Here is a 13083-nt window from a genome sequence, read left to right on the forward strand (position 1 = left end):
CCTGTGGCAGTGGTATTATGCTAAGTCACCACTGCGCCGGAGTGAGGCTTCAATCTCTTAGGTCATAGCAGCCACCACTGGGGGAAATCCCAATCCAAGTGTATTCACAAGTTCTATCTTACACATAATACCCTGTTCGAAATTGCGACGTGTTTCGAAAAGATCTGTAACGCTGGGATGTGGCGATGCGCGGCTAACGGTGAAAACGTGTACTAGCACCACTCCAGCGTGGCGCTAGGTATTTTTCAGAGGGGGGAACTGATTTGATGGATTGTTAAGGTGTGACGTTTTCACATGCTATCAACATGTGAGGCACTTAGGAAATATACATAATGTATCGTTTACAGAATTGCAAACATTCAACATGATTCATTTTATTTCATGAGATTCGAAGCCCGGAAATCTTCATCGTGAATACTGTCTGCATTAGCACCATTTATGGAACATTAGGCATGACGAGATAAATTTTTCATTTATTATAGATTATATTTGATTAATGTTTACTATACTCAGCAATCTGCGAATCGAATCACATATAACGGGTATATTATATTAACTTTTAACATTGAAAAACTCAATTGGTTTTGTCGGTTTCTGTCTTCAAATTTCATTTAACAACGTATTTCAAACACTCAGATTGAGTTGCACGCTCCCTCTTTTGCGATGCTTTAATATCCAATCACCGACACAGTTAGGTGCATAGTTCATTCTCAGACAAATCTCCTAAAATAGTAAATCATTTAAAGTAACCTGACATGATTAATTTCGACTTGCTTGTCTTCACAGCCGCGCTGAAGCAAATAATTTTCCCTCGAGGTATCGTGTTTCTAATGACTCTGGTGTCAGCAAGATAGGCGTATTATAATATAATGTTTCTAAAAGAATACGCAGATCTGTAACTGAACCCTAGTGGTTGCTTTAACTGTACATGTATGACTTTGAAGCGATGTTGTCAAACACTATCAACTTTTTATTCTGTTACGACGTTTCAGAGCTACGTACTTCTTGCGTCTTCATTATGTAAATGCTGAGTAAGTGTACAGACCTTTTACAGATATATGGATAGATAGATATGTTTACACAACACAACGTTGCTTGAATGTTCAAAGGTAACAATATAATGTCAATGCCAATGAGATAGGATTAATGTTCAAAGATAACGAGTCCCTGGCGTTGACGTTATACACACACGCACGAACAGACAGACAGGCAGTGAGGCAGGCAGGCATGCATGCATCCATACATACATCTGAATGTAATGATAATACTACAAATTGTATCTGGCAGTTCATTATATACGTTTATGTTACTGTAAAGATTATATTTGTGAACGATTGCGTACTTTTTAACATTGCAAGCTCGCATGGTAATCACGGTATTAATTCATCTCGAGATCAGTCATCAAAGCCTGAGCTTAACTACATTATAAAACGGGGTTCTGTATTCTTCGTTCTGACACATCAAAAGCGATCATTATTACATAACTGATGACGTCCATATTAAAAGCGCTTGTTGCCTTAGGGGTAACAGCAGGGATATGCAATTTCACTAACTTCTGTAACCACTCAGGTAACGTCATCGGGTACACGGATGCATCATTAATGATAACTGTATTAAACGAGAGATAGTTCAAAGTGTATTTGATGACGATCCGCGCAAAATAGTGGAAGAAGTCACTAATGCGACAACCGCTCCAAGCTAAAGAAACCTAAAGACGATCAAACGTGATTCTCCTCTCCGGTGCCACATAGGATCAGAGAGACCTTTAACTCGACACTGCTTCGTTGTTTGCGGCGGTCGAGGGATGATGAGGCTCGCCAGATGGGCATATCAATATAGCACGTAATTACCAAGACAATCCCCAAACGGGGCTATACTTCTTCAGCCCTTCATCGTCGTCACATTCGTGGACCTGCTGTTATGCACCGAACATCTAACTGAGCCGAAGACATTTTTATTCATTGGTCTGTTACTTTTATTGCCTAGACCATTCTGGACCCACAGAACTTACTGAAAGGGAAATCTCAATTCAGAAAAGAATACACATGGTTAATCAGTCTCGTGTGGAAATTAACTTTCGGGTCTAACTCATCGATTCATCTCTGTAATTACCATGTTTGATGGTCGGGGACGGGGGGGGGACGATTCAAGTTATCTGCGTGCCTGAAAGTTTATAGTGTGGCCTACTATATCGATTCACGGGCACTGGTAACAAAGCTCAGAATGTTGATTTACCAATAAGCACAAATATCCCATATATCTGGCCTTACCAAGTGGCATCTTCCGGGATTACAGATGCTATCATTCTATCCGGAGAGAGTAGCGACAACCATGTTTTGACCACCATTTGATTTATTAAATTAATCGATGTCAGTTTTCCTTAATCTTGCCTCAGCAGTGAGAAACTCTGTCAAGTTGCCTGAATAGACTTCAACGCGGAGCCTCTTCTACGGTTCGGAACGATTTCGTCAAACAAAGAAACCTAGCTCAACGGACCAGTTTTCTACCGATGAGCCGTCTGCAGTTTCTTCCATAGTGTGTAAATCATTTGCGGAAAGAATATCAAATCAACAATGGCAAATTCAACGCCAGGATTAAATGACACGGATTTTTATTTTCCATTGATTAAACAACCGGTGTATATGGTTGTGATCTATTCCTTGGCTTACATCATCGTGTTCCTGACTTCTATGGTTGGAAACATCATGGTGATGGCGGTGGTCTTTAAGAACAAAAGCATGCACTCTGTCACAAATTACTTCCTGGTGAATCTGGCTGTGGCGGATATACTTGTGACAATCGTCTGTGTGCCAGTCAATCTCTTAACAAGCTTGTATAATGGTAAGTAGCTCTCCAATTTCATCCATGTAATAAACAATTTGGTTGGCGCCAACTTGAGTTGCCGTTTTAAACATCAGCCATTACAAAGTAAACACCAGAGGAAGCTGGAATGCACAACGCTATGTAATTCAAAATAATTACTTTGTTCTCTTAACTGAACATAACTGAACACCCGGTATCCCTCTCAACTTCACACTCTCGACCAATGTTCGCCCACACACTATATGAAAACATATTATGTTATGATGTAATTAGTCACGTTCGTTCAAGGTTTTTTATATCATATTTGTTTAAAACGTTGGTTATTGAACGATATGTAATAATAATAATAGAACAGGATAACGTCTTTTTATTCAGATCCAAACTTGATTCATGCAGTGTATGTTGGCCCTAACATGCCATCAAAAGTTTTGTTTACCAAACAGGTACTCAACTTGAATTACTTTGGCATTTCAGTCTTAGTCAAAGAATTTCTTCTCTTATGTTTCTCCTGTTTGACAATCGTTTCGATCCCTTGTCATATGATCAGATCAATGAGGTGTTCATTACTGCGAACCGTACCTATGTCTTGTCTGTCACCTTTGCAGGCATGTTCCTCTGAAGGTTTATTCATGCCATTTGCTTCTTTTGTCCTCTCGATCTTGACTTCTCTCAAGATATTTCCTCGATCAGTTTACAGAATGGCGACGTACGTGACCTCTTACACATACACATCGTTCATTTTCTATACATTCTTTATTTTTCTACAATACAATTCCTGTCATGTATTCAGACTTGTTTTAGCCAGAAGATGTCGGTATGGAAAGTGAAAAATGCTTGAAGTTTGTTTATTTCCAGTCACTTTCCTTCCAATCACTGTCTACACAACTTTCGGTCACCAGCGTGTCTATTTGCAATATGATTCACAAATCTATCAAGACATTCATCACACTTTTTAAAATTAGAAATATTTCTTTCATTCACATAAAATTATGTGAAATTCCTTATCATACGTCCCCATTTGTCTCAAACGCACATTCATAAGATTGAGATTAGATACTGAGGACTCAAACTGCAGATTTACTGACTTTTCAGAATTTTGATGCAAGTCGATAGGAGACTCCAAATGTTGTTTGTGCATCCACCGAAGTGAGATTCTAGGAACGTAACAACTGCCACAGCGAGGCGTTCGAATGTAATAACTCGGAAGCTTGTCTTATTTTGAAAGCCTGAAGTCTTTAACATCACACTCACTTTCTCTATTGGATTAGGCAGTTAATTGAATCAGTTTGCCATCGGCAAGGGGACTTACATTAACTATAAGATGTGCTACTAGCGAACTTGATATCTTTGAAAATCTATTTTGAACTCTCGGTAGTATTAATGAAAGTCTATTTTGAAGACATCCTGCTTAATATCAAATACGTCAGGTTTCACGATTTACGTGCCAATGAGGAGTTGGTGTACGCATATGATTTTGTGATATCGAAAACGTTTCTGCCATGCAGACGTTTTGACATTATTGACAGTTTACGGAAATTAGAATATTAGAGCCCCAGTGAAATGCAACTAAAACGATCGGGGGGTCAGGCTTGGTGATATTGTTTGATGCATGTCATCCTACCCCGAAGGGGTGGGGCATTGATCATAATTTCAATCACAGGTTTGTCTGGACAGATTCGATTATAAGTATGCAGAGGTTACGTTTATTCATGTACAGTGTCTGACCTTACCTGTGACATTTAAGATATTTCATTGCGCCGAATAACTCAAAACTAATTATGACGAAATGGATTTAAGATTGATCAATTTGCTGACATTGTACACATCAAACCGCTTCTAACGACAGGCAAAGGTAGCTTGATGTACATGGGTTAAACAGAAAATTCTTACGTTGTGTTTTTTATCATTATTTGTTTGTCAACTTCATTACATTTATGAGTGACGCCATGCCTGTTTCACATGTGTTAGTTCATCAACTTAGGAGTAAACGTATTGCGTTTTAAGATTTGCTGAACATATGTTATCGAGTACTTTAAGTATTTGAAGATTTTGAAGTGTTAAAGTCCTGATATCTGTAAACATCGCTGGAAACATCGCTTGTCCCCTGACAAGTGAGCTCCCCTGATGCGGAATGCAGAGAAAAATGATGAACATGTGAGAAATATACTATATGATGGGTGAAATTTAGACTATGAATCTTATATTTCCGGTTTTTGAATCAATTTAACAACGTTCGTTAACCGATTAGATTGTGGTACGGATTCTCATTTGTACCATCTCCTTTAATGAACATGCATGGTTGACATATATATTTTTTCTTTAGAGATGTGTTTGTATCATTGAATTTCGTCAAGATTTATCCGACTCAGTGCTCATTTGCCTCATAACTATGAGCTTCTGACACCTGGCAAAAGGTGAAATGTTCACTCAGTCATTGGTTTTCTCGTTTCAGTATCTCTTAAATCGGCCCTGATAGTCTATACGTTGCCCCAGGGGAAATAACGTGTTTAAGTATTGATAGTTATTAAATTCCTTCACTATCATAACTTGAGCGTCTTGATCCATGTATTCATGGCTGGGTATGTTTTAATAAAATTGTTCATCACATTGTTTTTAATCGCTTAGCAGACACACTTAAGAACGTCATAACATTATACGCTCTATACAATACCGACATAACAAATATTGTGGCTCATATAACAGTCACTATAAATGTTATACATTTTTATGATCAGATAGCCAGCGTAATGAACACGTTTGCTAATAGTTCATATATATGTATGTATGTGTATGCACTTCCGGCTGAAGAAAGGCTTGCATTTCGAATTAGTCTTTGGGTACCAGATCCGTTCATCTCCTACATCGGTAACGTCTAGACTGCGTATTGATGCGGAGATGACGAAAGAATCGGTTAGACTGATTAGGTGCTCATGTTGTACCGCTTATACCTTCCATATCATGTCAGCGTTGGTGACCACGAATGAGTAGTTAAGTGGAAACGTCCACACTCTGCAAGGGCAGACTGGTCCACTCACACACGCATTGCAAATGGGCTGTTGACAAATCCGGAAGTAACTGGCGACCAATGAATGTTCAAACACACTCATCAAACAGTAGTAATACATAAATACGTTTTCTGTGGCGGTTCTAACACTAACACAATCAATATCAATATACTTTCCAGATTGCCTTCAATTAAAAAGAACGTTTTAATATCTCTATGCATGCATGGTGAAATGTGAAATGCAAAATGTAGACCTCGTTACTTTTTATAAGCCTTTAAGTAATGTGCAGTAGTCGTTACTTTCTATTTGCCATCACGTGATTTTGAGAACTCGTTACTTTCGGTATTATATTCATTTATCAGGAAGAAAACGTTGCCCTGTACATTGCATGTTGAACTCGTCACTTCTGTATGGCCTTCGCGTAATATGCAGAGCCCGTTACTTTCTATGTTATTATGTACATATTCAAATAAAAAATCCAGCAAAGAGGGATTGTGTGATCCTGGCACAGTCAGGCTGGTTAGGCACACAATCAGCTCAGGGCTCTTGCCCATTCTACACGCAACGCAACTTGGTACTTTGGATGATGCAAGCGTGACATTTCGAAAGCGAGGTCTGCATATTTGCCATGTATTTGTTCAATCTTGTCGATCACATTAGCGTCAAAAGGGACAGAAAATTCAACAATATAAATAATTTCATTGGATTTATCAGAAGGGACAAGATCAGGTTTGTTGGCCTGGACACATCTGAGGCTCTAAACGGGCCTATTCCAAAGAATTTTGTATTTATCATTTTCCATGACGCCCTTTACATGTTCAGGGCCGTACCATGGATGGACCTCTGTGTCAAAACCACAAGCATGGCGAAGACGGCAAAAAATGATCGAGCCACTCCATCATGTCGCTTAAGATACTGTGTTTGTGCCAAAGCTGGGCATCATCTGACAATGTGTTGGACAGTCTCAATAAAATCATTGCATAATCTACATTTCATATCTACATTTTGATGCAAAATCATTCATTGACGGTTTGGAGTGGGAAGTGACTGGTCCTTAGCAGCAAACAAAAAGCCGCCTGTCTCACTTTTCAGGCCAGCCGACTTCATGCAAGCTGAGGACTCTGCAGGGCTGCTGATCTTCCCAATACACTGCACATAAACCCGATGCTGTAGTCGTTCAGATAGCCTCTCTTTGAGTCTGGGCCGATTTGATATGGCACTTCGCTTGGTTGACACTCTTTTCTGTACCGTCCAGCAGTAAAGAACCACCAACTTACATTATTAACAATTATTAATATTATTATACATTTATATACCTTTATTTTATGTGCAGAACGTATTAGGCACACACTGTTACTTTCTATATTGCCTTCACTTCATATATGGTGAACTTGTTACTCTCTTTTTGCCTTACTTTCTATATTATCATCATGTAATATGCAAAACTCTTCACCGATATATTTTTTTTGTCTTAACGCAATATGCAGAGCTAGTTTCTTTCTGCATTACCTTCATGTACTATACACAACCTGATACTTTCTATATTGCCTTCACGTAATATGGAAAACCCGTTACTTTCTATTCTGAATTCGACCGCATCCGTTGTCCAGTGGAAGAGCGTGGAAATATGGTACTTGTTGTTACCCTGTCTGTCACTCAGCATTAAGGGGCTAAAACAAGGATTGGTCGGCTTGGCGTCAGTACACTGTGTCTGAGTAGGGGTATTCATGTTAAACTGCGGTATGGTATCTCAGTTATCTAGCACCACTATAAATCGGCATCAGTCCAGACCAGCACAAGCAGCCACACACACAGACACACACACGCACACACGAACACGCACGCACACACATACGTGTATGCGCGTAGCTATATAAGTGCAATAATCTTGGACGCGACGTTAAACCCAATTTCACCACCTATTCCGCATTCGCGTAATTCTATGGAATTCTTAATTATTTTTCATACAATTGGAACATGGCATCATCATTCAAACTCAGTTACGGATGGTCAATTTTCTGAACCGCTCCTCCAATATGTTCTCGAAATGACACCAACGTTCTTAATTGGGTTAGTGTATTATCTGTGAAATACGGAAATGATTGTCGGGCAATCTGCACGTTAGAGGTTGCACGTGGTCGTGTTAATTTTCAATATAAACGTCAACGCCAGAGAACAATCAGTCCAGATTATCTCAAGAATCAGATTTCATTGGGTGACAAAGGCAAAACAGCGGTGAAATCTATTTGAATAGATCACTGAAAATCAGTAATGACACCAGGTGTTCGCGGAAAGGGTAGGCAACCCTGGCAACTGTGAGCATTTTGACTGGCCAGTTTAAATCGTGAGAGTATCTTGGACCCTAATCCGAACCCACATATATGTCTTCGGAGTGTGTTTTTCTAAACGGGGTTTACTTGCTGCAGCGTTCACTCTGATCACAAAATTATCTGGAAGTCACGTTTAACTGAAGACGAAAATGTTGTTAGAACACGATGAATAATCAACACCAACCTTTCGGCAAGACAGGCCTGCAGACTCACGTTGCTTGGACACATGATATCCTCCAGTAATAACGTTGACTTTATATTGATGCAAGATGTTTCCGTCTTCATCATCTACAGTGAGTGAAAGAGGACTCTGTGAACCTATATGCTTGGTGGATCATTAAAGCCAATAGGTTTCGACAGGCAAAATGCAGTATAAAATAAGTAACCGCCATCCTGTTTTCAGAGGAACATAATACAGGAAGGTAATAAAGAGCAAATGGAACCTTCTCACATGGCCTCTCTGTCGTCGTTTATTTCATTCTACGAACCGATATGTCTAGAACTTGTTTTTTCGTGATTATGTGTAAACTCATAATATAAAAGCATTGGTATAGAATGATCTTTAGGTTTATGTAATGTGTTGGGCTATTGGTTCTTTGTCATCCCCTATTTGTCCAGTAAATTTTGGTTTGATGAAAAAGGGAATAATGACATAAGCTGACTGCTGTGGATGTTTCATGCTTCGCTTTGGAAAGGCTTGGTCTCTAATGGGGGTCATGGGTAGTTCAAGATTTTGCAATTAACTTTGAAGCCAGTTTGTACAGTAGTTCAACATCAGTTAGATGACAGCGTTAGGTCAGCTTAATTTGAGGGGGAAACTCGCAGTGACGCAGGTCACGTGTTGTAACGTAAACTATTTTTTGGTAAGATGTTAATAGGTCAAGACTCACAATAGGGGACTCTCGATAATATATCAGGAAACGAACTTTTGTATTACATTTACGTATAACGCACGTGTGAAATCCAATCAGTCCGAAAATTCCGCTCTCCCGGCGAATTTGATGGGTGCGTCAACATAATATAAAGGAAACAAAATAGAAATTTACAGTGAGATCTCCGATCTACTATAACAAGAGTGAATTATTTCTGTTTTAAGTATTCCAAAATTCATATTTTACAGTTAGTACATTGTTCAATAATACATAAATGCATTTAAGGTTATCGATGATACTGCATCGTCATCATCGCAATCATAGGCCTCGTCACAATAGGTCACGTACATAATCATAATTTTCTACAGTTAATAACGTCTCATATAAGGATACATTAAACTTGTAATAATATACTGTTACGTTTTGAAACGCGAATGTTAACCCAGAAATCAATATGTACAGAACTAAATTGTGAAAAAAGGTTATATCCATAAAAGATCAATGAATAATCAACAAATTATTTAATTGAAACACACAGAATTAGATTTAGAAAGACAATACAATGGCTCACACAGGTGGCAGCAGCAATAGAAAACGGGCTCTATTGTATTGGGCAGTGCACTTACAAAAGTGCGGAATTCGACACAGCCGAATGCCTTGAATGAGGAGCGTGCTTCGTTCCTTAATCCAGGAAACAGTGTTGGAAGAAGACAAAATTGTTTTCAGATACTAATAGATATCCCGTATGCAAAGGGGAAGTAAATAGTTCGAAAGGCAGATCGTGGCCTCGAACCACCACTCTCTCTTATATAGGTACATGTATACTAGCCATCCTTCTAGAAACTACACCCTAACGGAACATTTCGAAGAATTAAGTCAGTCCCGGAAGTGAGTATAAACAACCACAACCAAGGGATGTTAATAAAGATTACGAGCTTTCATGAACATGCCTCCAATTATGAACCTTGCCGAAACAGCTAAAAACGACAATATATGAGTGTTTGATGTGCTGCATCTAACAAACATTATCAAAAATATAGTTGAAATACATACGGCCACATAACAACACTGTCAAAGTCAATATACATGTACTATCACTCAAAACCTCTTAATGATAATACTTTGTTTGGACTTTTAATATTACAATCAATAATTATGCATTGAGGTAGACTACAAACTACAGCCCCACGCGGGGGTGATTTGAAGGCATTATACTTATATGGAGGTATCCTTGTTACAAGAAAGAACAAATAATATAATCTACGCGAAAGTGCTTTCTATAATGCGCTACTCCAAGAGGAAATAATTTCAAATGGTTTGAAAAACACTACCGTGGGATAAAAAGGCAACATATACACAGAGTCGAACCCTGAGCAATTCCAATTACGGACGAGCTATAAACTGGTTGTCTGGCTAACCACATGACCTGAGTGAGTTATGAAGAAAATGATGGCATTTCGATATTTCATTAAATTAATTTGGCGTGCACAGATTGGCAGCTTTGGGAGATGAACATCGATAGTTAACGACTTACATCGGCACGTCTAGCTGAGAGTGCCCTGGTACAAAGCGCAATATCAATAGTTGGAGAGGCGAGTGGTCCACACAACAACAGCCATGCTTATCATTTCATAATGAATTACTTTCAGCAACGTCCTGTTAACCACTGTAACATTTATGATTGAAAACAGTATTAGAAGTTCGTTAATCAGATTTGGTTAAGAGGTTATACGTTTGCTCTTTGTACCAGCGTCTTTGTCTGATATCGATTCAGGCGATCTTTAAGTGGAAAACTGAAATAGCACCTCTGTCATTGTGGCAGGTCTTGGGTATTGAACAAAGGACGTAAAGCTCGTGACATATGTGAATCCAATCCTGCCGTCAAGACGTTTTCAGTATGCGTTATTGAAACACTACTTGATACTTCTGAAGGGTGAATGGTGTTTTCGTTCGTGTAGGTCAAACTTTTGACAACGTTGCTCATTGGTTTCAACTCACTTAAGGACTTACATATACTATATTATGTTTCTGCACGTATTTTTAGATTTAGTTTTACTATCAACATAGACGACATTGATAAAAAAAATGGATTTTACTTGTTTGTTTGTTTGTTTGTTTGTTTTCGGATTAAGATCATTTTCATCGCTGTACCACAAACCCGTTAAGAGTAACATGAGAGGTTCAACATCGTGACTGTATCTCGTGTGTTTGACGTCGTTGCAGGCAATTTCATAGGTTTCTGTATTAATAAAGCCAAAACCTAATAAACCAGAAGTCGGTGTAAGAGCAACGATAAGGGGATATCAAAGCTGTCAGGCCTGAAATTATCACCATCTTGCGAATTGTGTACACGTACCAAGTGCATGTCAGTGAGCTGGTTCTAAACCCCTTTAACGATATTCAGCCATATCACTGTGCGTCAGCTTAATGTCGTAGGAGTGTCCAAAGAGACGCGACTCGTTCATGTAGAAGTTTTTCTTTCAATGGAGAAACCTACGAGAGCGGGTTTGCATGAAAATATAACCCTTAAAGCTTCCACGTTCAAAAGAAATCTCTGCTAGAAGCCGAATCCATTGTACGATTCCGACTCTATCATGAGCGTGTGTCCATGAATTACCTATAGTGATAGTAAATATTGATGATACCATGTGTTGGCGAAATGGTGAGCGTATCTTGCCCCACTGGTGGCAACTGTCACAAACACATGAAAAGGCAATTCATTTGTTCACCTGAAAAAAAACGGTAACATATAGTACAAGTCAAAATGGGGAATTGTATCGTTTTTGTCACTCAAGCGGCAAATTACGAAATGTCCTCTACATGTCTTCCATCAAACTTTTTGAAAGCTTGAATGAGGCTTTGAATGTTGTACCATTAATCAAACAACTTGGGCAAGGGATCATATTTAATGTGAAGAATTCGAACCATTTACCAGCGTGGATCTTCAAAGCTAAGGGACATACATGTAACTCAGCATAGTGATTGCTTTCAGCTTGCGTTTTTAGATTGTATTAATCGTAGGAAGTTACTTCTCACAGGAAAAGTGCCCAGTACTGAAAACGAAAAACGTGCCTTAATTCTTTACCTTCAATGACCATTCCTAAACACAAACAGTCAAGTGCATTATTAATTCAACAAGTAAATGATTACATTTACTAGTAGTTTTGGTGTAAATTGCATTCAATTGTGAATCCTTAGTCTATCACAATATCCATGGTCGTAAGATTAACCAAAATAGTAAATGTCTACGCCCTGCGTCAATTTTTAGTTTTCCTCCATACTTACGCTGACACGCAGTAATATAACTGAAATACCGCCAAGAGTGCACTCAAACTACCTCACTCACTCTAATAAACCGTTATTCGTGAATGATGAAACAGTTACAAAGTAGGTATAAAAGTGAACATGTATTGGTAAAATCAAATAACGGTAAATTGGGTGGGTTACGCACCCTATTATAGTAATCGCCTGCAAATCATGCCACAGACAAATTATTGAACAGTGAATATTGCGTGTTGACAGCATATAAAATAAATATAATGTATTGATAAGAAGGTAAGTAATCATATCATATTTCAACTTCATGGTAATTACTTCAGAACTTTTTAATGTGTTTTTTTTTAATTTGTCAATTAAGTCCATAGTGTCAGTAAGTAAGTGGGGATCTGACAGTATTGATTGATGGGGTTGATCGATGAAAAACCTCTTAACACAACGCCTCTGGTGATACTTCACGATCCGTGGAGTTATTAAATCCATAGGAAGGAATTAGTTTTTGTTGCAGGAGAACGTTCATCAACTCCTACGCGTATCGGGTTACGTGTACATATACATGTGGACCTGCATTCATCTTGTCTCAGAAGGAGTGGTTCTCGATACTCAACAATATTTATCACAAAAAAATTACAGTTTTTCAGAAACTCTGAGACTTAAATTATATACTTGAAACGTAAATAGCAGTATTAATCATGCTCAATCACCGCATTTAAAACTAGCTCCCTGGAAAAGTATACAAGTATTTCAGCTAGCATGTTCTCCGTGGGTGTCACATAA

General features: G+C 38.6%; 1 protein-coding gene across 2 annotated transcripts in view; it reads left to right on the forward strand.

Annotated features, from left to right (window-relative positions):
* The window catches only part of LOC124132860 (neuropeptide SIFamide receptor-like), a 76945-nt gene that overhangs the window by 18824 nt on the left and 45038 nt on the right, over nucleotides 1–13083 (forward strand). The window contains exon 1 of one of the 2 annotated variants that reach the window (XM_046497005.2): nucleotides 2194–2841. The exons of the other annotated variant lie outside the window; for it this stretch is intronic. Coding sequence (XP_046352961.1) covers nucleotides 2574–2841 — 268 coding nt within the window. The 5' untranslated portion in view covers nucleotides 2194–2573. Of the gene's footprint in view, nucleotides 1–2193; nucleotides 2842–13083 lie in introns of those variants that run through there. 2 annotated transcript variants of the gene reach the window in all.

This window comes from Haliotis rufescens, unplaced genomic scaffold (genome assembly GCF_023055435.1).
Source record: "Haliotis rufescens isolate VD_foot unplaced genomic scaffold, xgHalRufe1.0.p SCAF_11, whole genome shotgun sequence".
NCBI lineage: Eukaryota > Metazoa > Mollusca > Gastropoda > Lepetellida > Haliotidae > Haliotis > Haliotis rufescens.